Source organism: Glycine soja, chromosome 18 (genome assembly GCF_004193775.1).
Source record: "Glycine soja cultivar W05 chromosome 18, ASM419377v2, whole genome shotgun sequence".
NCBI classification, from domain to species: Eukaryota; Viridiplantae; Streptophyta; class Magnoliopsida; order Fabales; family Fabaceae; genus Glycine; species Glycine soja.
This window is the reverse complement of record NC_041019.1, coordinates 54,665,180-54,690,235: the sequence shown is the minus strand read 5'-3', so window position 1 is coordinate 54,690,235 and position 25,056 is coordinate 54,665,180. Positions and strand designations below refer to the sequence as shown.

At 31.5% G+C, this 25,056-nt stretch overlaps 4 protein-coding genes across 4 annotated transcripts; 1 reads left to right on the top strand and 3 right to left on the bottom strand.

The window, feature by feature from the left end:
* Positions 1-26: 26 nt before the first annotated feature.
* LOC114394777 (expansin-A23-like) lies at positions 27-1,826 on the bottom strand. The gene is made up of 2 exons (XM_028356450.1): positions 1,660-1,826; positions 27-813 (listed from the first exon to the last, which is right to left on the bottom strand). The coding sequence occupies exons 1-2, from the start codon at positions 1,802-1,804 to the stop codon at positions 191-193; spliced, it is 768 nt and encodes a 255-aa protein (XP_028212251.1). The 5' UTR covers positions 1,805-1,826; the 3' UTR covers positions 27-190.
* Positions 1,827-4,543: 2,717 nt separating this feature from the next.
* Positions 4,544-8,480, bottom strand: LOC114397683 (biotin carboxyl carrier protein of acetyl-CoA carboxylase 2, chloroplastic-like). The gene is made up of 7 exons (XM_028359856.1): positions 8,009-8,480; positions 6,601-6,654; positions 6,313-6,473; positions 5,876-6,197; positions 5,369-5,440; positions 5,002-5,067; positions 4,544-4,923 (listed from the first exon to the last, which is right to left on the bottom strand). Exons 1-7 carry the CDS (start codon positions 8,162-8,164, stop codon positions 4,900-4,902), a joined length of 855 nt encoding a protein of 284 aa, XP_028215657.1. The 5' UTR covers positions 8,165-8,480; the 3' UTR covers positions 4,544-4,899.
* A 2,507-nt stretch (positions 8,481-10,987) lies between these two features.
* On the bottom strand, positions 10,988-14,933 carry LOC114395465 (protein WVD2-like 4). The gene is made up of 8 exons (XM_028357254.1): positions 13,986-14,933; positions 13,404-13,449; positions 13,196-13,288; positions 12,961-13,080; positions 12,308-12,406; positions 11,640-11,699; positions 11,450-11,544; positions 10,988-11,351 (listed from the first exon to the last, which is right to left on the bottom strand). The coding sequence occupies exons 1-8, from the start codon at positions 14,795-14,797 to the stop codon at positions 11,234-11,236; spliced, it is 1,443 nt and encodes a 480-aa protein (XP_028213055.1). The 5' UTR covers positions 14,798-14,933; the 3' UTR covers positions 10,988-11,233.
* Positions 14,934-21,217: 6,284 nt separating this feature from the next.
* Positions 21,218-23,993, top strand: LOC114395932 (UDP-glucose 6-dehydrogenase 1-like). The gene is made up of 2 exons (XM_028357800.1): positions 21,218-21,312; positions 22,285-23,993. Exon 2 carries the CDS (start codon positions 22,303-22,305, stop codon positions 23,743-23,745), a length of 1,443 nt encoding a protein of 480 aa, XP_028213601.1. The 5' UTR covers positions 21,218-21,312; positions 22,285-22,302; the 3' UTR covers positions 23,746-23,993.
* The last annotated feature ends 1,063 nt before the right edge of the window (positions 23,994-25,056 follow it).

Sequence of the window (25,056 nt, the reverse complement as noted above, 5' to 3'; positions counted from 1 at the left end):
GAATACACATACAAGAAACTAAAATCAATTACAATCTCAGGCACTGATTTTATAATTAATGGTTATTATGGTACTTTATTCTCTAAAACGCACTTCCCTCAAACAAGGCTTGAATGAGACACTAGGAGGGTATCGAAATGGTAAGACACCTATAACTCTGGTAGTTTTGCACCAAAATTCATCAATACATCTAAAAATTTTGGTAGGTCTCGTAGCTCTGTCCAAATTGCCAATTGGAAGGGGCAACATTATCAAACTTCAACATTTTGCCATCACTGGTAGTGACTTGAAACGACAAGGCTTGTCCTACCAAATTAGACCCAGTAACCCAATTTTGTCCCCAAACACGTGACATAGATTGCCAGCCAGTGTTTGAAGACCCTTTGATGCTGACTTGAGTAACATCACCAGCATTGCCAACATTGTACAACAAAACCAACAGCCAATAAGGGTTCCCTTTCATCTCAAACTTGACACCCCCACTTTTATTGCATGGGACACGGCGATACATGACTGGGATGATCCCTGCTTTGTATATGGCAATTTTGGTGAACATTTTCATGGACAAGTCGAAGTGCTCTTGTGGAGGGTTGCACCAATGGTCGAAATTAGGGGGGTTGTAATTGGGGGGGCAGAAATTTGTTGCGGTCACTTTGATTGGGCCTGCGTTGGGAATGCACCATTGGGAGTTCACACAGATAATCTCAAAACATGCACCACATGTCTGGCCATTGTTGAATAGAGCTGTGCTTAGGGCTGTGGTTTCAAGCCCATATCCTTGCTGGTAGAGATCACCATAACCACAAGCACCCTCTGTATGTCATATTAAAAAAGAATTTAGTGGATATGCATTATTTTATACAAATTATAGTAGGTGTGACTTTTAAGTATTTAAAAAAAAAAATTCAATGAATTCATTCATTATACATGATTTTTAATTAGGTGCATAGATTATTTTCTTATTAAATAATAAAATTTTATTTTAAACCAATCTTTAATATTTATAATTTTAAAATCATAATAATTGAGGAATAAATGCCTTTAAAGAATACTCATTACAAAATATTTGTTAGTGTTGACTAAATATAAATAGCTTTTAATGATTATATTCATACACATGATCATGAAAGTATAAAGCAAGAACTTTTCTTATTACAAGAAATTAGAACTATAAATTTAGATCATACCATTATTCGATGGATGGTTGAGTTTAAAAGTTAATGATCATATAATCACTTAAAAATAATATACATTTTTCTTTTGATCACAATCATTTAATGGTCTATATTTATAATTAATATTTTTCACAATAACAAAAAAATTATTTAATACACTCCACATATATACATACATACAATTTTAAGAAAAGATGCGAGGGGGGTTGGGAGAAGATTAACGCTGTCATAACTAAGCTCCGCCTCTTATTGCAAAAAATTCCGTTTTTGTATTTTAACCTCTTACATTAGTTACATCATTAAAAAAAATAGAAAGAAAGAGGAAAAAATGCACCAATTAATTACATGTGGTAACAAATTCAATTCTAGAACAATAAGAAACGGGGATAAACACGATGCTAGAATATGATTAATCAGGAAAATGAGAATGGTTGTGATTCTATTTAGATAGAGTAGTACTAGTAAAGGGGAGTTTTATACTTACGCATGGTGTCTCCACCTTGCATGTCACCATAGAAAGTTGCATGGGCTAGATGCCATCCCCTTCTTCGACCATGTGCCAAGGCTGGTACAAAGATAACCATTAAAAAGGCCAAAGGAAACAAACAGTGAGACCTAGCCATGACCATGACTATTGACTACAAAGCTTAAGGACAAAGACAAAGTTAAAATTTGTTGATAGAAAAAGGGTGGTATTTAAAGGTGAGGGAGTAGTGCTACTTGCTAGTTGCCAATGCTTTATGCTGCTCCCAATTAAGGAAAATCAAAACAAATTAATATGAACATTTAATTCTTAATATTTGGTCACAATGACTTTAATAACCGATAAGGTAACTTTTTTTTCTTTAAATAATTTATTCGTGGAAGGACTGCGATAAATATAGTAGAAAAGGATTTGCATGAAAACTAATTAATGAATTGTGATTGTAAGACTATTGCTTTATTTTTGAGATTTATATATTTATTTTGAAAGCATACATTAACTATTCCTGCTGAATCGCAATGCTCTCATATATGGAAATGGAAATTCACTTTCGCTGTTGAATGTGATGACCATTCACCAGAAAACGATGGCCTCAAATTTAAAAGGGGAAGAAAGTGACGGTTTTTTTGTTGAGCATTTGCTTGCAAATGAGTTTCTCGATCGATTATTGACTTCTTTTTCTGTGAATATCATTGTAAAGGAGTATTCCGATCGATCACTAAGAGTTTAAACTCCTACGAAGAATCTGTTGACACTGAAAGGTAAATGGTTTCCTCCCAACAATAATTTTTTCATACACACCAGGAAAGAGTGGAATCTTGACCACATGCTTTAGAAATTCAAACTCTAGCCACTTAAATAACCATTGTTGGTGAAAAGTGATGGTTTTATAACTTAGTTTTTGTACCAGAAGAAATTAAAACTTAATCATTTAATTATTCGATGTTTAATATTTTTCCTTTTCATACAAATATAACATATCTTCAAATCCGTAGATGTAATGTATCTTTTGAAATTTTCCTTCAACTTTCAGATTTCTTTCTCTTTCTAGTTTCTACCATTCTGACCTTTGATTATTTTCTATTTTTATGTTAAAATTTTCTTCTTTCTAAAATTTGAGTAATAATACTTTCATATTAATTACTTTAACCAATGACAAAAGTTGTTAATATAAGTGATTAACACTTGGATCCATTAAGTAAGGTGTTGGATTTGATTTTGACTTGAACATAAAGTCGCTGTTAGAGGTATCATTTTATTTCAAAATGAACCAACCAGTTACAGAGGATTAGTTGGATATCAAATAAAAAACCCTAGATACTCTCGTTAAATCAAAAAATTATTTTAACCAATCAAACGGGTTATTAACTCGGTTAAAGTATTAGATTACCGAATTACCAATTAATTCAATGAATCATTAATTAACTTATATGAACGGGCTATATTAAAGTATTTAAATAATTTATATCTTGGCAACTTTTATACTTAAAAAATATAAAATCGAATCAAATCACGCCTTAAAAAATATTTGTTTTCAAAGGAGATTCATAATTTTTTTAATTGAGATATTAATATAGAGATATCATTCTCATAATGAGTTTTATTGTATTTACTTGGCATGTTTTATAAGATTTCTCTCTCCTCTCTCTCTCTCTCTATATATATATAAATTTTTATTTTATTTTCTAAGAAATAATTGTATTTATTATATTCCTGATTAAAAATAAAATTTTATTATTTATGATAATTTCTTTAAATTCTATTTCAAATTAACTAATTGATGGATATTTATTTCTTCTTAACTTATTTTCCTTTTCCCCTAAATTATCTCCCTATTCTTTATCAATTTGTTAACTTTTAATTGTCAATCTAACCACTAAAAAAGGAGAAAAATCGCGAGTTATTCGTGAAGGAGAAAGGTGGAGATGGAGAAACCGAAGATAGAAGAAGGAAGATTAAAAATAAAAAAAAAGTTTTCCTGATAGTGGGAGAAAAGAGGAGTAGGTGTCGTCAGTTAGTGATAAAATGAGGTAAGATTGAAAAAAAAATACCTTTAGATGAAAGTTTTAAATAATTGATTTTGTGAGATTAATTTTTAAGTGATGTGATTTATGTTTGAATATTTTATTATAAAATTATGTTAGAAATAAAATTTAGTATAAAAATTTAGATTCATTGCCATCACTTTAAAAAAAATTAGAATTTTTTTAACATTATAATTAAACATATTAAGATGTATCCAAAATTAATTCTCCAACGTCAAACTAAACATGCATTAAAAGTGGGCAGGAAGAGTTAGGTTGGGAATTTACTTATAAAAAAAAGTGAGAAATTAAAATTAAAAATACTTGTGGGAGATTGTAGATTTGCCTATTTGGATTACGAGAGACGAGAGTAGACTAAAGAAATTTTCTAGCAAAAATTGAGTAAGAAATCAATTAATTGGATGAGAAATCAGTGGGAATTCATTAATTGAGTGAACTTTTTATTAATCATGTGAGAATATAATTAATTAATTTGTCTCTATAATATTTATTAAGGTTTAAAAGGAAATTAAAAATCAAAATTATTTTAAATTAATTTAAAATAGTTTAAAATCAATTTAAATGATTAATTATAGGTTATTATGGATTATATAATAATACAAAACATTTTAATATAAATAAATGTTTTCATTTCTACAACCAAAAATTTCTCATTTTAATATATACGTCTTTTAACTCATTTTAATCTTTATATATACATTTTTTTAATCCACTTTAGTCCCTACAATTTTAGATAAAAGGACTAAAATGGATTAAAAGATGTATTTAGAAGAACTAAATCCAACAAACTTTAAGTATAAAGTCTAAGACACATAGATTACCCAGATATAAGAATCAAATGAGTAATTAAATTTTATTTTAATTATAATCCATCCTTCACCGCATATAAACCTGTCATAACAAATTCTTGTAAAACCAACCAGCGGGTTCATCCTTGAGAAACCAAATGCATAAAACTTTTACACTACTAATCCCAAAACTGTTTAGAACTACAAATACCAATATTCCTTCTGATATGCTATGCTTTTATGTCTTATAAGTCTTTAAAAAGAAAAAAAGACTTCCTAAAATGGGACAAACATTGTCTCATAAGAAATTCAAATAATGAAAAACTTGTGCCTTTGTACTAATCTTGTAGCATGTTATCCAACAAGGGAGATTTCCATCAAAGCCAAAGTAAGGTCTTTCTCATACTTCATGGTACAATTACAAAAAGAGGCTGCATGAAGCACAAGCATTCAGTTAGAGAAATTATGCAAAAACTTTGAATGGAGAGAGGGAAAGAAAGAGAGAGTACCGTGTCTACACTGACTGGTTTCCCATCCTCTGCTACAACCTCAGCTACTGTTCCAGATTGATCAGCCTGGAAAGCCATGAAAGAGAACCAAGTTATTACAATTTTTTTATTGGTTAAATAAATAACTAGAGCTAATGCAGTCGAATAAGATGGAAATATGTAAGAAACAGAAAAGTGTGCACTGTGCATACAGTTTTTATGGGCCTGTGTTTTTGGTGTGTGCTATAATGAGGGGACCTTTAATATGGATTCATGTATTTTACTATATATGACTATAGTCCACAATAATAAGAGAGTAATATTAGTAAAAGGAGAAAGAAAGCAGAAAAATATAAAAAAAGTAGCACAGAAAAAACAATATACATACTTCAATTTCATTCATTAGTTTCATAGCCTCAATAATGCAAATGACCTGCCCCTTCTGCACTTTATCTCCCACCTGAAACACAGAAACAGTGACAGAAGAATAAGACTTTATTTGTCTCATATTCTAGAAAACTATTTTCTGTTTCAAAATTGATTTCAAAAGTAATATCTCTTTCAGTTTTTAAAATAAAATAACCAGAACAATTTTAAGTTGTTTTGGTTTTCTACTTTCAATTTTCTTACTCACTCTCTTCCTTACATTATCTCATCTTCTTACCTTACTCTTACCATTAATTTATTATCTCATTTTCAAAAAATATTTAATAAAATAATTCTAAAAAAAACACAATCAAATACATGACCTAGCATTATCCATTAATTTATTTGGCAAACATGGTAATAATTAGCAGTATGTACCCTGTAGAATGATTTGTAAATCAACACCTCAAAAGAAGTTCACTATTTAAATTACATGTGCATATACAGTAATACTTATACTGATACATACCTTGACAAATGGAGGTTCGCCAGGTGCTGGACTTCGATAAAAGGTTCCTGCCATTGGACATTTCAGTGCCGGATGAGATGATTTGCTTGCTTTTGCAGGAGGTAAGGCAGGAGCTGCTTTTGAAGATGGAGAACTTGCAGGAGTGGAAGTAGCAACTGGAGGTGGTGCTGCTGGAAGAGAATTTGTGGGATATGGAAATGGTTGTGACACTGGAGCTACAAATGTAGCTGGTGGAGGCAGCAAAGCTTCCTTCTTTCTTATCACGAGTTCACAGTTTGCTTGCTTGAGTTGCAGCTCCATAATATCTTTAGAGTCCACAAGTCTGCCCAGAACAATAGTATTATTATAATATATAGAAACGTTTCATACACTAATGTTGATATAAGAATTAAAAAAAAAAACACAAGTTTATGAAAAGCACAGCAGCTTAGTCTTACTTAACAAGATCTGAAACTTGGTTCATAAATGCAGAAATTGAAGATGCATCAGCAGAAGTGCTTGGACCAGAGGGTTTTCCATTATGGTCATCCTTCTCTTCTGGTGGAGCAATTTTAGGTCCATTGACCTGTACAGGTGCAGAATTTTCAACAGTAACAGCCTAGGACACACAGCAAGGTAATTTATGGTTATTGTTAATTTAACCTTATGAAGAACTAATTTGCTCAGAAGGATTAGAGAACTCTCATGACAATTTTCTTCAAAAGTAATACTCAATGTGAACTGACCTCTTTTGGTTGTGCTTGAAGCTTCCAGACAGAAGATTGCTTCTTGTTAAGGCACTGCAGGACATGACAATAACAATGAAACATATAAACAATCAGAAAGAAAAATATAGCTGCAAAGCTTCTGACTTAAGTTTATTAATATTAGCAATCAGAACAACAAATACAACGGAAATAATGTACTACTTCTGATTATAACATGCTGAAAATGTGTCATCACCATGTGAGGAAATGAAATATATAGAAACATTACTTATTTAAGCATAAAAATTACTAGGAACTCTAAACCATAAAGCTGAAGCTGAATGTAAACCCAATACCAAGCTTCATGATAGAAATATTCCCATATGGCAGCAAATATTGACAACACAATAGCACTCAACAAAACATTGATCACGATGATTCTCTATGACTGTACTTTGGAGTTTCATATGCAAGAGGGTCTTATGCTCAGCACTAAATTTTAATGTCACGGAATTTTTACAAGACTCAGACCCTGTTTGGATAAACTTTTGTATCAACACTTATAAGAGAAGAGAATAAGAAGGCAAAATAAATTGAACTTTTCCCATAAACTAAAATCAACTTGTGCACCTCAGCTTTTGAAGAAGTTAAATTAAGAGTTTCTGTAAAGTTACTTATCGATGAGTTTATCCAAACAGTAGCTCAATATTCCTATTCCATCACGAGCATTCAGAAACAAGAGGGAAAAGGACCCCATAAAATGTACTAAAGGTAACACTTGTCAATTGATCAAACATTTAGCTGTAGATTGTATTGAATAAAACAAAATACTAATGATTTCTTCACTGTGCAAGAAGTGCGGTAAAAGACAGGGATGAAACTCTTCGTTTCCATACATCAAAATATGTGTCAATTGTAAAGTGTGAGTTGTTGAACAAAGCTTCAAATTCAACAGGACTTAAAGGAACAAAAGGCTCCCCTTTGTTTTTGTTTTTAACCCAAAAAGCAAAGGACACTCAACACAGAAGAGACAGTGATAGGGATTTGGTTATTAGTTATCACTAATATATGCTGAAATTAATAGAATAATAATTAAAGTAAGAGCATAGACAATAGCTTAACCAATATACTAAAACAAGAAATAAGTTAACGAAATGACACCCAAATTTCTAAATTCAGCCAATAAACCTGAATTCCATTGTTTCCCCATCACCATCTAACCTCCAAGAAAAACAAAGGTAAAAAGGGAAAATTGAGCATTCTGGAGCAACCCTTCTAGCTTATTCATGATACAATTAAAAACTCAAACACAATTACACAAGCACACGCACGAAACAATCAATGAGGCACAGTGGAATCACCACCGTCCAAAATCTGAACAAATCAACATGGTATTATTAATCCAAACTTCAAAACCAGATTCACATTTCACAAAAAAAACACGCACCTGAATCCCATTTGGCGCCGAATCACTACTCAAAGATCCAAATGAGAGCGATTTCTTCAACCCCAGCGCGTTCCGTTGCTGGGTCTGAGAGTTCAGTCCCAAATGAGCAAAAGGAACAACAACGCACTTGGGGCAAGGGATCGTGAATGACGCCATTTGGAACCAACCCCACGAATCAAAAACCTATTTTTTCCGGTTTCTGATCTCAAACGGCGCTATGATCTGAACGAAATGGTGCAAATAGGAAAGTGGGCCGGTGTAAATATAAGGGTTTGTGAGGGCGATGAGATCGAAGAGAAGAGGGTGTGTGAATGACGATGAGAGAAGAGAAAAGGGAAACAGTGCAATGCTATGCAAGAGGGATGATGGAGAGTACAAAGGAGCAACACTCTGGTTTTAACACTGTGGCTTCGATGATATCAATGAGCACATCAACGTCAGTTTCAACCACCTTGGAACAACACTTCTTTGGCATTTGTTGTCCAGTCTCATAAAATACCTTTCTTTTTTGAATTTAATTAAAATGATTTTTTTATGTGAGCTAATTAAAATGAATATACTGTATAAAAAAATTTATATTATTATTCGATGTATGATGAAAATTAGAATTTTATCATAATTATTTTTAAAATTATATTTTAAGATACTTTTTAATAAATTAATAATGTATAAAATAAATAAATAAAACTATTTTTTAAAATTATGGTATAATTATTATTTTTTTAAGAAATAATACCAAAATTTTTATTATATGAAAAATGATAAAGTCTCCTTAATGTGCCACATCATTGATCCAATAATTAGTTAGTCTATCCATTATTATAAAAAAATAAAAACTAATATATCCACTAATGCATTGCTTTTCCTTTTAGCAAAAGTTAATTTACAATTTAAATTTGATGTAAGAGTATGGTTGGATAGAAAATCTTAATTGAGGGAAGTAATTTATATAAGAATTTGAATTTTTGTAATCTAGAATTCATTGTTTGGATGTTTTTTTTTTTGAAAAAATTAAATTTTTGAAATTTTAAAACAGAATTTTAAACAATTAAAAGTGTGGAATTTCAATTTCCTTCTAAAAGGTGAAAAATTGAAATTCTTTTTTTATAAAATAATTTTGTAAAACCTTCGCGTGTTCCCTTATTAACTTTTATCATCTCTTCTACAAGTTCCTGAAATCCTTAAAATGTTGAAAATTAACTTTAATTTTTTTTATCCAAACACAAAATTTTGAAAATAAAAGAATTTTAATTGAAGTATTTGAAATTCTTAAAATTTAAAATTTCTTAAAATTTAAAATTTCCACATCCAAACACACTCCAAGAGAATTTCGATAATCATTTAGGATCTTTAGAGGTAGGTTTTCATTTCAGAGTTATCCATATTTCTACGTCCACACAATAAATCTTCTCTTATTTTCTTCTCTATCATACATCTAAGGGATCCATATGCTTTCTATGGTATACTCGAGTGACAAATCATAGAAGCAAAAATTATGGACGAAGAATGCATTAAATTAATAATTAAGAGACAAAATCAAGAATCATCATTATCAAACTTTTAAAGTTAATTGGTTAACTCTTATAAGTCTATTTATCTTTTGAGAATTGACTCATATAGAAATTCTTTTTTTAGTAAACTTCGAATAGATTAGATAGATTCTATGTAAATTTCTAAACTTTGGAGTTTATCATCAAGCCAGCGAGTCAACAAGTTTAAAAAATTGAACCAAAATATAGGTTATTTTGAATAGTTTTTAATTCATTTAGGGTTCAACATACATTCATTTGGTGTGTTGTTCTTGAATCAAAGAGCTTTATCACGTTGGTAAGTTATTATCTAATAGTGATACATTACTAGACTTGATTATTTAACTATTGTAAAATTAATGATTTACTATTTTGCTTTATTATAATGTTAAAATAATTAGTATGTTATTTATAAATATGTTATTATTTTTATATGAAATAAACTCTCATAAGTCTACGAGTTGAATCTTTGAAACTCTTATGAGGCTTGAATTTGATATCCTTAACAACAACAACTTGACATCTTCACTAAGCATTCATGTATTAAAATAGTGATAAACCACATAATCGATTGTTCATCGATCGTTTCTCTGAAAATCTAGTATTCATATAAAATCAATTACCACAAAGATGTCAAGTGTGAAAACACTTGTTTCTTCAAATAATTTGAAGAAGCTCTTAGCAAATATGGTGAGTATTTTCAAATGAAGGTCAATGCAATTAGTAAAATGAGTCTTCCACTGTTGTCGAAATGCAATTAGGTTCCATACATTACTTGCATCAATAATTGACTTGTCTGTGATAACAACTTTGTACGATATCAATGAGGCAGTCGCAGTTCTTAATCCAGCATAAACTGATTTGAGCATCAGATTCATCCTTGCAAATGCAACACCGAAGTTTGCTCAACACGTGTTCAAGGATACTCTGCTTGAATATTTTCTCATCAAAGACTGGTCCTAAACATACTGCAATATGTGTGTGTATTTCAAAACACTTTTTGCCTGTACTTCCAATTTTTTCAAAATACTAGTATATCATCAAAATTTACTACTAAAGGCCATCTGGAATATCATCAAAATGGCTTCAAAATTAAGTTGTTATCCATGCAAGTGGAAAATGAAGAATGAGACCATTATTAAGTTTTGATTTGGGCCTGCATGATAATTATGGTTTCGCTTTTGCAACTCAAAAATTCATAAGGATATATATTTTCTGCTGTTTTGCTTTTGTTTTTCATTCTAGTTTATTTTCCTCCTGCTATACTATTTCTTTTTCGTTTTTATGAAAAGTAAGATACCTTTTGTTGATTATTGACTATTCTTTGGCAAATACGAAACAATCATTAAACACTTACCAAACCAAAGCCAAAAAGAGAAGAATTTGCAATTAAATTAGTTCACTGTGAATTGATGGTTCTTTGGAACACTTACCAAACCAAAGCCAAAAAGAGAAGAATTTGCAATTAAATTAGTTCACTGTGAATTGATGGTTCTTTGGAAGACAATATCTCAGGTTATCTTTCAAACACTGTACAAAAGACCAAAGATCAAAAAGAGAGAGAGAGAGAGAGAGAGCATATGCAACTAAATTTGTTGCCTGCATACAAAACTGAAGATTATTCAGAGAAGTGGGGTAAGGGGATGAAAGAATATTATTCACTTCACAGTTCACATCAACAAATAAGCTTTGGAACTTAATTAAGGCAGGAGGAGGAGTAGGGGCTTATATCGTTCCATGATGATAAGCTGCACTTGATCTTCTTATGATTATAAAACTTGGGTTCTCTAGGTATAGTTGGACTCTTCATTGACCTTTGAGCATACAAAAAAGACTTAAATGAGACAGCCATTTTATAAAAGAGAAGCAAGTGCAACTTTAAATCTCTGGTTATTGGTTAATCAGTCCTTACCTCCTTGGAATAAAAGGTCTATCAAAATATGGCATGGGTTGTGCTTTTGGTACGAGTTCCTTCCTCAACCTTCTTAGTTCTTCTTCTTCTGCCAACTACACATAGGAGTAACATACAGGAAATCAGTATTTAATGAAAGGAAGCATGAGTAAAAATCAAAGCAGGAATATCTGGGATATTAACAGTGCACCTTCTGTTGTCTCTCCCTTTCCAGTTTGTATTGCTCTATTAAGCTCAACTTTTCTTGCACCTGCATGATTGTTAATCATCAAAATTTTGTTTCCATTTCCTACAATCCATGTCTTCTTCCAAAAATGAAAGATAACTCAATTGAGATTGACTAGTCCACAAACTCAACTGTTAAAATTATCCCTAGGACCTTAACGAGACAAGTCCTTGGGCAAAACCTAAGAAACCAATGTCACAATACAATGCATAATAGGAAAGAACGGGTACAACAAGTATACAAAAAGATAACACAATTGAACTTGGCAAGTATCCAGAAGATAACACTCCATTGAGATTGGTTAGTATATGAAATTCAGCTGTTAAAGTTGTCCCTAGGACCTTAAAATACAAGTACTTGGGCAAAACTAGGAAAAACAATGCATAATAGGAAAGAACGGGTACAACAAGTATACAAAAAGATAACTCAATTGAACTTGGCAAGTATCCAGAAGATAACACTCCATTGAGATTGGTTAGTATATGAATTCAGCAGTTAAAGTTGTCCCTAGGACCTTAAAATACAAGTACTTGGGCAAAACTAGGAAAAACAATGTCACAGTATAATAGGAAAAAACATGTAAAGCTATAATGAGAAAAAGAAAAAGGATGAATGAGATGTGAAAGAGGCACCTGATGGTCAAACTCAGCGCGATCTAATGCCCGCACATCACTGTGAAGCTTCAGGTCAACAGGCCTTGTGATTTCTTTCACTGGAGGTTTAACCAAGCACTGAAATAGTATCACCAACCACCAAAGAATGCCAAGTAATTAGTTATAGCAATTGCAAACATAACCACATGGGACCAAATATGTCATTGGATTAATGAGTTTAAAGTGTTTTGGAGCACAAACATAGTAGTACCGAAATAGTAGTACCAAAGAATGCCTAGTAATCAATTCTATATTTGCAAACATAAACACATGGGATCAAATATATCATTGAATTAAAGAGTTTTTTTCAGTTTTGGAGCACAAAAAACATAATAGCACTGAAATAGTAGAACTAAAGAATGCCATGTAATCAATTATAGTAATTGTAAACATAACTACACGAGACCAAAATTTGTCATTGGATAAACGAGTGTGTTTTGGAGCAAAAACATAGTAGCACTGAAATAATGGCACCAAAGAATGCCTAGAATCAATTATAGCAATTGCAAACATAACCACATGGGACAAAATATGTCATTGGAATAATGAGTTTTGGAACACAAACAATCAAACATAATCGTATGCAACAGAAAAAAAAAGACTTTCACAATCCATAACAAAATGAACTTTACCTCTGGTTCATCTGTTGTCCAAGGAAGACCCTGTGCAACAGGTATCCTTTGCTTCTCTTCTACTGCTGCCATCTCTTGTATCTTCTTTACAAATTCTTCTTCTTTTAACTTGCCACGTTGCTGCAGTAGTATTCCATTAAAAATGCTACTATCCAAATTGTTTGGAAAAAATAATTATAAAATAAAAAAATGAACTTTAAAATGACCAATCAACCAATCAATTGCCAGCAATTACCTCAGTTCTTAGCTTGAATGGCTTTTGGCTAGTGACTTTCTGCTGCTTCTTTTTCAACCTTCTTCTCCCAAAAGTACTTGATGATTCCAGGCTCTGAAATAAATCATTCAATTAAAATCAATACTCTGATTGATGAAAATTATTCAAACCATTGACCATTCTGACTGAACTTATTCTAATAAAAAAGCAACTTTTACTCAAGTATTACATTTTTCCTGCTTCTTCGACCCCCAGTAGAAGTCCTGCTAGACACGCTGCAAAACATAAAAAGTTAGCAAACATTAACACAACACTGAAATTAACACTACCAATGGATCAATTAAAATCAAACATGAATGCGTTTTGGATCTTAATCTATGCTCAAAAACAACTTAACTTATAATTAAAAAAGAAAAGTAAATAGTCTCTACGTACTGACAATTCAATCACAATCCATTAGTAAGTTTGCTGACTTTTACAAAAACTATCTCAAGAACCATACCAATGATAAAGTCTATTCAGTTGATAATGTTAAATAAAACAAAACATAGATGCAATTTCTTAAGTACTCACTACTCTAGTTGGGGTCTTCTCCAATCAGAATTGGTGTTTCACATCACTAATTTGTATAATAAAGATTTTCATTAATGTTATTAACATAAGTTAGCTATTGAAACTCTAATTCTAATCTAACTAGAGAACAATACTTAAAAAATTAAGAATACTAAGTAATTGTATGCTTTGTTCATGGAAACAAAATTAGAGAATAGCAGATAAAAAGTTGTTTTTTCTCTAAAAAGTGAATCCAAACCTTGCACGGCTGCTATCCCAGGAAGAGGAAACCGATGCCCCCGGATCCAAGCCAAGGTTTTGCGATGTGAGGACACAGTTTGGTGGGCAAAATGAAATCTCAGAAACTTGTTGTTGCTGCAACCCTGGCAGTGCCCATTTCCCTACCCTCTCTTGATCTTGAGATCCCTCCTCATCTTCTTCCTCCTTGGTTTTGGGAATAGAGAGAAGCTTCTCAAATGCCTTCACCAAATGCATAACTTTCCCAGACCCACTTTGAGGAAGAACACTCTTCCTCGCCTCTTCCATCAACCTCTCCCTCCTACGCTTCACAACCAAACCACTCACTTCACCATTCCCCAATAACGATTCTCCTTTTTCTTCTTCAACAACCACACTCTCAAAACCCTCTTCTTCACCATCATCAACAACACCATCATCATTGTTCTTGAAAAACTCTTCCTGGGACTTCCTTAGGTTGTTGTAAGCCACACACACACACTTGTTGTTCTCGTTTGCATTTGCACCACTTGCTTTGCACTTGCAAGAGTCAGCAGCAGCACCCGAACCCTCTTCTTCTGCCTTTTTCTCTTTCTTCTTCTTTGCCACCAAGAACTTTCTCTGCCGGATCTTGTTCTTAGGGGAGAAATAGTCGACTTTATTAGGATTCTTTGATTTCACGAGAGGCGAAGAAGAAGGAGAGGAAAAAGAGGGTTTCGAAACCGGGCTTTGTTGTTGTTTGTTGGGGTCGAAATTCTCGATGTTTTTGGATGGTTCTTGTTGAGCCTTGGATCGAGACCCAAGTGGCGTTGGCGATGATGCTACGGCGGCCATCGGAAAATGGGGGAGCTTCGATCGGAGGAAGAAAGAGAAAGGTTGTGTCACTGAATATTGTGGTGGTGGTTGTGCAATGAGAAAGAAGAGGGGTTGAGAAAGAGGAGAGAAAATTGGAACGTTACTTCAGGCTCCCATTCGTAACGGCTATTTTTTTTTCATGTGTCTGATTTGTCTCTTTGGTTTTTTTTTTATTTATTTAATTTTTGTAATTTTGTTTCCATATATTTCTTTTTTGACCGTTGAATTTTAATAAACTACCTCTTATGATTGTGACACACTGTTGCAAATTGAATATTTATTATTTTCGGATAAAAGGTGGGTTTTTTTTCCTCAAACGTGAAAGGTTTTTGAATAACACCATAAAAAATGGCAAATCAAAATGACAAAATCCACAAATGCTAATTGACTCATAAAATATTACGGAATTAGTATTTTTTAAAAACACAAAGTATAATTTCTTATATTTTAATAGCCAGCAAGACTGTATAAGAGGTATAAATGTGAATGTACAACCAAAAAATGTTTGTCCACTATACATATAATAGTATGACAACATAAACCCAAAAAGTATCTTATATTAATTTCTAACTAAATGAATTCAAATAAAGCAAGGGGTTATGGAAGAGAAGAAGTTCAGTATTTTGTTCCTTCTCTTATACAAGAACCATTGCCATGAGGTGATCTTGATGTCTTCCAAGAGTTTTGCCCCATCAAAAAGTGTTTCCCGAAAAGCATTGTTGTTCCTTGTGTTTCATGTACACCAACATGTGGTGTGTCAAATCAAATGCTTCCATCTACGAAAATTCTTTCCACAGATGAGCATGCCAAATTGATCATAAAGTTGATTAATCAAATAAGTGTTGGGTTGTTTGCTTACTGGAATTGTAGAAATAACAGGAAGCTTCTAAGTTATGAATCTGGACATGTCATTTGTGAAGTTGTTGACATGAGAGAAGTGTGTCGAATAATAATCTTCATAAAAATATTTAGTTACAAATCCAAGACCTTAAGTTAGTGAGGACAAATTATAAAAAATAAAATCAGTGAGTTCAATTATATAAATATAGATAAAATAAAATTTTATTTATAAATTTAGTGAATTTTAAAAAATGAAGAGATACAAGTGTACCCCCGAAACCAACTTAGATCCGTCACTGAAAATACTAATACCTTGGAGGGTGCTTTGCTAACCCAGAATTTGCTTTGATTTCTGGATGATGATGATGATGATTCTTGCTGTTGTGTAGAAAGGCATATGAAATGGATATATGTTGCAGCCACCCAAAAGCCTTTATCTGCGTCTAGTAACCAGATCCACTTGTCTATCAGTCTCACATGTTGTATCAAAAGTTCGTTCCTCTTCCCATGCAAACAAAGATCTACACCAAACCCACTGCCAATTTGTGATCTCACCACAGAAGTGGTCATATCTGAATTGAATGCTCCCTTGTTACTGAATTAGTATTAGGAATTTTCTTTGAATGGTGCATCTTCACACCATTTTTATTACGGAATTTGTATTAGGAATTTTCCATTTTTAATTTAATCATTTTCTTAAAAATGAGATGAGATTCTTAAAGTAGGAATCCTGAAAATCTTTAAAATTCTTTTGGTTATTATTTAGATTTTCTTTATATTTCTGGTCATTTACTAACAAAATTGTGTAATTACTATGCAAAAGTTTATTCTCACGTACAAAAATGGCAAGATTTTTTTTTTTACTTATTCATCAATTAATATTTTAAAAAATGTTTTATGTTTGAGAAATATTTATATTTTCTTCTACCAATTATTGAAAATTTGTATTCTCATGTTAGTTCTCGATAGTGTTAAAACATTCTTTTTACCAAATTTGACCTAAGATCTTATGTAAAATCTTTTTTTTATACATAGATCTTAGGCAAAATCCTTATTAATCATGTAAAGTCATATAAGAAATATTGCAATGTTTAAGAGCTAATCTGTATTACCCAAAAAAAGGACTATTCTTTATATTGCCTTAAAAAATGAACTAGTCTTTATTCCCATTGACTAGTTAACGGAACGAGCCTAATCATGTCTTGGACCAAGCTTAGAGTGGTTTTAATTGTTTGGGCTTTGGTCTAATCCTTAGTCCATTTGCTCATCATTATGGTTCATCATGGGCCTAAGTCTATAGTTTTTTGTTTCGTCCGAGTATAAATCTATGGAAATATTTTATTGAAATTCAGAGAAAAGAAAATTAATTGAGTAAAGTTGGTACAACTTTTACATAGACATGATTTTTGTTGGAAAAAAACAATAAAGAAAGACCTAATTTGACACAAAAACTGCATGTCTTTTACATATGATGATATTTTATCAAAGTAGTCATCATATATTTGTCTAGATTGATTTAGAATCAAATTTTGGACAAATTGAAAGAATAGACAGAGAAAACAAAAAAGGAAAAAGACAACTAAGGAATATAATACATTATATTTTCTTAACATTATATTATTTTGCTTTTCATTTTTTTTAAATTGATAGACATGTGAGAAATGCGTGATTTCCTCAAGACGTCAAGAACAATCAGGATTTTTTTCCCCTTTCAATATAAAAATCGAAATTGTTAAATTTTTCCTCTTTTATAGGTTGAAATGTACTCTCTCTCTCTCTCTCTCTCTCTCTCTCTCTCTCTATATATATATATATATATATATATATATATTCATTCTAACTTCTGAAGCAAAGTTCATTCTTAGTTTTGAAGCTTGCGCAATCTGCTTTGATGATAATTGAAAAAACAGCATCATTATGGTGATTTGGTCAATGCATAAGCGCACATGAAAACCCAGCTCGCATTATCACTGTCAAGTGTCAATAATGATATTTTGAATTCCATCTTTTAATAAAAAAAAACATTGCTTTCTAATAATAAAAATATAGAGAGAGAAATTACGACGTTTTAAAATTCGTACTAATTTTATAGAGGAAAAGAACGTTGTTTCATAAATAAAAAAGAAAATCTAATTGTAACAAAAAAAAATCTAATGCGGATATATCAAATTTTTTAAAAGAGAATTAATCTCGCCTAACTCAATTTAAATTCGTTGAATTTCAGTGTAATATTCAATGCTCTTCACACCAAAAAAATGTCAATGGTCTTAAATTAAAATAAAAAAAAACGAAACTAGATTTTCACTATAATTTGAATTGTGTGTGTTTTTTTTTTTAAAAAAAATTACCAACAAGGTCTAACACAGATAAGTAGATGACTAAATGAATTCATTTAGTATACTGATAGAGATTCAATTTTAATTGTGTGTAAGGATAAATTTTTTTATTGGAAGAGGTAAAATTTACTTCGGTAACATTTTGATGATTAGTATCATGATTTTTGTGAAAATATCTATTTTTTGGGAGAGAAAAAAGTGTTTTTTTTGTTGAAATTGGTTAAACTTGGCTTGTCCCTTTTTTTTTCATGACATAAAAAAAGAAAACCAAAAATCCTTATTACATGCGAACTGCGAAGCACAATGACAAAATCCAATAGTTAGAAACAAGGGATGGAATACCAAAACTGAAATTAGACGATTACGTGGAAGCTTGTTTTCTATGAATGTGACTATTAAGTTTTTTTTATTAAACAAATTTTAATATATTATGCCTTAGTTTGTAAGAAAATATGCATGTACTTTATATTGTTAATCTAGACATGAGGGAAAAGTTAGAACTTAAATTGTGGCAGACCTTGAACTTTAAACACTAGCAGAAGTGAAATGTAGGATGAGAGACAAAATTAAGGGCAATGGAAAATTGATTTTAACCACACAAAATCACTACCATCAACGTATGAATGAATCAAATTGACCTGAAACTATTTTTACCCAGTGAGTAGTCTTAAATTTAAGTTATGGATACCCATATATTTTAAATATTTAAAAGAAGGAATTAACCATTTATAATAATCTTAAAAGATTGTTTTTATCCGTAAATATTAATGGTTAGTGTTTAATAAAAGAATTCAAATTTATAATTTCTCTTTCTTTTTTCTCTCCCTTCACCGTCGAATCACCCCTGTAGCCTCTAGTGATCCTAAAAGATATACTTGATCCAAACCAAAAAAACTTACCAAACCACTAAATAAATTTTAAAGTATGCACAATAATAAAATTGTTAATAAAAACATTTGAAAACTGACATATTTTATTATGTTCCGTTTCATCTTAGGTTCATGTCAAATTGAATCGGAAAATATTAAATTTATATTATTTTCTTATTTTATCTTCAAATAAAATTAAAATCATTTTAATTTTAATTTATAATTTATACCAAGTTGTGATTTATAATGAGATTTAATGTTTTTTGGTTAATTAATTTGATGAGTGTTGTTTCTTAAATGAAAAATTAGGCAAGAGAAGAATTTATGTATTAGTTTGAGACTCTACTCTTACTCTAATTAATGAAATTTCATTTATGTTCAACCAAAAAATTAAAGAGTCATCCCTCAAAAACTGAAATAATCAATTCGATCCAAACTTTAAAAAGAATTAGGTCAGATTAGTTCGAAATTAATATTTCTATCAAACCAATCTAAATTAACCTTATCGATTTTTTAAAAGTTAGTTCTTTTTCTTCATAGTCAATCCAAATTAAATTATAAACACCCTTGAAGTAGACTACATTTGGATTCTTTTTCTCTTCCTTCTCACTTAGTACTTATTACCTTTTATTTTTATTTTTGACGATCTGTTAGTACCTTTTACCTAAAGTTGTTATAGTCCTTTTATAATCCAAAATCTTTACTTCAATCGCACATTATTTACATCTAATGCATATTCTTCCATTCCCTTGCACGTGGTACAACTAAGGGAATGTGGCCACGACGGGAATTCCTTAGTTTACAACTTAAAAAGTCACTTATATTATCATTAGACAGAGTAAAGTTAGCTACAAATCTAAGTGTGAACCAAAAAGAATGAAAAATAATAATAATAAAATGTTATGGCTACTAATAAGCAATAATAATATTAATCGTCTTGTAAAAAAATAAAATTATAATTAAGCATGAATAGTGACAATGCGAAGCTTCTAGTTGACACACAGAATAAGCGAGGAATGGAGGCTAGACGCGTGGAACGTGCGAATAAGCTGTAAACCCCTCTTTGCCAGTTGCGTTAGAAGGAAAACCATGAACGCATGGGCATCTCGGTAAATTCACTTCAAGTTCCACTTTTATCCTGTTCCATAACAAAAAATCAAATTGATTTAAAACTTATCAATTCGTTCCTTTGAATTTATTAAATTATATTGATTTTATTTTAAAATTTCTTCTCATTTAGAAATTTTAAATCGATACAACTGTCTAAAATTTGATAGTTTCAAAATAATAAGCTTGTATTTAATATTTTTTTTCTTTTTTAGCTAACAAAAAGTTTAGGTGAGTTTAATATATTTTTCTTAAAAGCTAATTAAAAAACAAGCAATTATTTTTTAAAAATAAAGTGATAAAGAAAAAACACACACGTGTACTTACACAAGGGAGATGAAATTACACCAATATAAATTTGACAACTATTATATCATTTTATAATTTTTAATTAAATAATATTTTTTAAAACTTAATGTTAAATTGAAAGATTCTTTCATATCATTCACATGTAAAATTTCATATTAATTTAAAAACATTTACTAACACGTTCGTATAGATTAAAATCGATTTAATATAAATATTTTAAAAATATATTAAAATATACATCATTTAATTATTTTTTTGTTATTATTCATTTTTAACAAAATTTGACTCAAATGATTTTAATAATACGTAAATATTCAATTTTTGTTATTATTCAATTTTAACAAAATTTAACTCAAATGATTTTAATGATTTTACACATGCTAAACTAGTGGGAGGATATGAATTCAATTCTCATAGAATACAATCTTAAAAAGAGAAATAATTAGTGACATAATCCGTTCAAAGGACAAAAGTTTATAAAAATATTTATGAATTTTTTCAACAACTCAAAAATTTTAATTATAATGGTTGAAAAAATTCTTGAAGAGTGACAAATAATTAGTGACATAATCAGTTCAAAGAACGAGAATTTATAAAAATATTTATGAATTTTACCGATAATCCAAAGATTTTAACTATGATGGTTGAAAAAAAATACATTCATTTATTTAGTTAGACTGAAAACTTATTTAAGAAATAACATAGCATATATAAAATATCACTTTTAAAAAGAATTAATTTTTCCTAAAATAATCCAAATTGAACATGTGATATAGTAGTTATTATTGCAGGTATTTATGGGCATTTGTTTTATTATTAGTTTTTCTCTTACATGATATTTAATTCAAGAAAAAAAAAAGTAGAAAGGTTCTCGACACCGACCGCACGTGTGTCCATTTTGGTAATAACACGCTGGGAAGGTGGATTTTCGTTGCGTATATATAACCTTTGTCACGCTCTTTCTTCCACATAAACACACAATTTTCTTCTTTCTCTCTCCCTTAGTCAAAGGGACTCATTGTTCTTCTCCCAGGTAAAGCTCTGACACTTCCATTTCATATTTTTTGTGTCTCATGTCAAGTTTTTGCTTTTGTTGAATCACACATTCATGGTTTTTGAAAGTTGTTTTGTTTTTGTGTGGTGGTGGTGTTATGCTTATTATAAATGTTTTTTTTTTGTGATTCATGGGTTTTGTTCTGATTTGTGTGAAAGTGAGACGGATCTGTGACAATTTTCGCTTTCTTTATGTTATTGTGCTGTTCAATTTCGATGTTGTCTTGGGATTTGGTTGGTGGGTTTTTGTTGTCAACTTGTTTTGACTATGGATCTGTTGGGATTAGTGGTTTTCGGCATTGAAATCACGTGCATTTAGTTCGTGGTTCTGCATTTGTTGCTAGATCTGCTTTTGTCTGAGTGGTCAAATTATAGTCATGCTGAAGCTTTATCATCAAATCACCAACTTGTGCATGTGTGTGTTAGATCTGGTTTCTTATAAACTCTTATGTCGTGTTTGTTTCATCAGTTTCATCACTTTCATCTTTTATATAGATCTTTCACCCTCTTTTAATACGATTTATTGTTTTCTGATGTAACCTGTTTCAACAACAGTAACATTTAGTTCAGTTGGCCATGATTAGCCACGTCTTAGATCCTCAAAGCTAGTTAGAACAAAAGGATGGTGCTTGATATGATGTCTCAAAATGAAGTGAATCTACCACCATTTGAATCCAATGAAATTGCATGGTATCTTGTAGAATTATTGGCCTATTCTTAATGTATGATGTTTGTTAATGTATTATTTCTTTGAACTCTTAAGCAGCTATGGTTACCTGATTCCTTATTTTCCAAGATGATAGTTGTTGCAATTTGCAAAATCTAACCATGCCTATAATATACTGTGTTAATCCTATGATGCAAAATGATAGCAATATAAGGCATCAAAGTGGCTTATGTTGCAAGCTTGTGCTGTATTCTTACCAATCTATTTGAACCCTGATTTGGATAGGTTATTTAGAAAAGCAAAATGGTGAAGATTTGCTGCATTGGTGCTGGATATGTGGGGGGTCCTACTATGGCAGTCATTGCACTTAAGTGCCCATCCATTGAAGTTGCTGTTGTTGATATCTCTAAATCCCGCATTGCAGCCTGGAACAGTGACCAGCTTCCTATCTATGAACCTGGCCTTGATGGTGTTGTGAAGCAATGCCGTGGCAAGAACCTCTTCTTCAGCACTGATGTTGAAAAGCATGTCTTTGAGGCTGACATAGTGTTTGTCTCTGTCAACACCCCAACCAAAACTCAGGGTCTTGGAGCTGGTAAAGCAGCAGATTTGACATATTGGGAGAGCGCAGCTCGCATGATTGCTGATGTTTCGAAGTCTGACAAGATCGTTGTAGAGAAATCCACAGTCCCGGTTAAAACAGCTGAGGCAATAGAGAAGATTCTGACCCACAATAGCAAGGGAATCAGATTCCAGATTTTATCAAACCCTGAATTCCTTGCTGAGGGAACTGCAATCAAAGATCTCTTTAACCCAGACCGTGTTCTTATTGGAGGCAGGGAAACCCCAGAGGGCCAAAAAGCTATTCAAGCATTGAAGGATGTTTATGCTCAATGGGTCCCCGAAGAAAGAATACTAACCACAAATCTCTGGTCGGCAGAACTATCTAAGCTTGCAGCTAATGCCTTCTTGGCCCAAAGGATTTCATCTGTCAATGCCATGTCAGCACTTTGTGAGGCTACCGGGGCAAATGTTCAACAGGTGTCCTATTCTGTTGGAACAGACTCAAGGATTGGACCCAAGTTCCTCAACGCCAGTGTTGGTTTTGGTGGATCCTGCTTCCAGAAGGATATCTTGAACCTTGTTTACATCTGCGAGTGCAATGGCCTTCCCGAGGTGGCTGAGTACTGGAAACAAGTTATCAAGATCAATGATTATCAGAAGAGCCGTTTTGTGAACCGTGTAGTTGCATCAATGTTCAACACAGTCTCAAACAAAAAGATTGCTATTCTGGGATTTGCCTTCAAGAAAGACACTGGTGACACTAGGGAGACCCCTGCCATTGATGTATGCCAGGGGCTACTTGGTGATAAGGCCAACCTGAGCATATACGATCCACAAGTAACTGAGGACCAAATTCAGAGGGATCTATCAATGAACAAGTTTGATTGGGATCATCCTATCCACTTGCAGCCCACAAGTCCTACTACTGTGAAGAAGGTCAGTGTTGTTTGGGATGCCTATGAAGCAACAAAGGATGCACATGGCCTTTGCATTCTAACCGAGTGGGATGAGTTCAAGACTCTCGACTACCAGAGGATATTTGACAACATGCAAAAACCAGCATTTGTTTTTGATGGCAGAAACATTGTGGATGCTGATAAGTTGCGTGAGATTGGCTTCATAGTTTACTCAATTGGTAAGCCACTGGATCCATGGCTCAAAGACATGCCTGCTTTGGCGTAAAATAGATCATTGATCAAGTACACTGCAATACCAGTCAAATGTTGAGGCAGTCAGTTTAATTCTTTATTATTTTTTGTAAGAGTTTTTCTTTTCCTGCTTAACTTTCTCATAATAGTTGGTGACATAAATGGGGTATAAATTGTGGGAAATGGGAGGGTTTATGTTCTATGTTACTTTGTACTCCAATCTTTTATGAATGTACTAGGGAAACTTGTTTTGTTTGATTAATCTTCTGATTCTTCTCTTAATATCATATTGGTGAAAGTTTTGTAATTTTGAGAGTAACATTTGAGCCTGATGCTTCAAAGGAAAACGAGGGTGGCAAGAAGGGAGTAACAAGAGAATAAGTTTCTACTTTTAAATAAATTTTAATCGATTAAAATTGTAAACTGAATAAATAATCAATACACCTTTAATTCTGAACTTAAAATACAAGTTTTACTTTGACAAAGCTACATATTTCCTCTATTAAAGTGTCTTGAAGATGCCTTTGTAGAAAGGACATTTGAAATTTTGAAGCAGCTCCTTTAGGCTCAAAGCATTTATTTTCCCTGAGTTTTGATGAATTGAAATTTTAACATCGGACCCAAATACTAACCATTTGACTTACACCTCCATTTTTTAGTCATCTCAGCTTTCTTTGAATATATTTGCACTGGTTATATATTTATTGAAATTCCTAATTAATAGGATCACAGGTGACATGTAATTTGGTTTGGTACGCATTAAAATGTAATTGATTCTATGAATCAATCAAACTAAATAATTTTTTTATATTTTCTATTTGAGGGTTTTGCTATTTAAACTTCAAAAAAAAATTCGAATACAGTGAATAGGATTTCCAATATTCTTGCACTAGTTTAAATAAATAAAAAATCCCTAATTAATAGGACCACAGGTCACATGTAATTTGTTTTGGGTACAATCGATTCTATGATTCAATAAAAGTAAGAAAAAAATATATATTTTCAACTAAAGGATTTTGTTAGTTTAAAATTTTAAAGAAAAAATTATGGATAAAATATGTTTGGTGTCTTTATAAAATATAAAAAATATTAATTTGTTTCTCATAACTTTTTTATTAATTTATTCTCTATAAAAATAATATAACTAAGTTATAGTGTGATTATTATGAAGTTCTCTATATATCTTAAAAAAAAAGCTCTATATATTATTATTTTCCATTTTTTGGTTTATTTTTTAAAACCAATGAGTGTTAGAACTTGCAATAGAATCCATGATCACAATTAGGTTAGCACCTAAGCCCTATTAGTCATCAGCAACACACCAATAAGTATTATTAAATAAAAG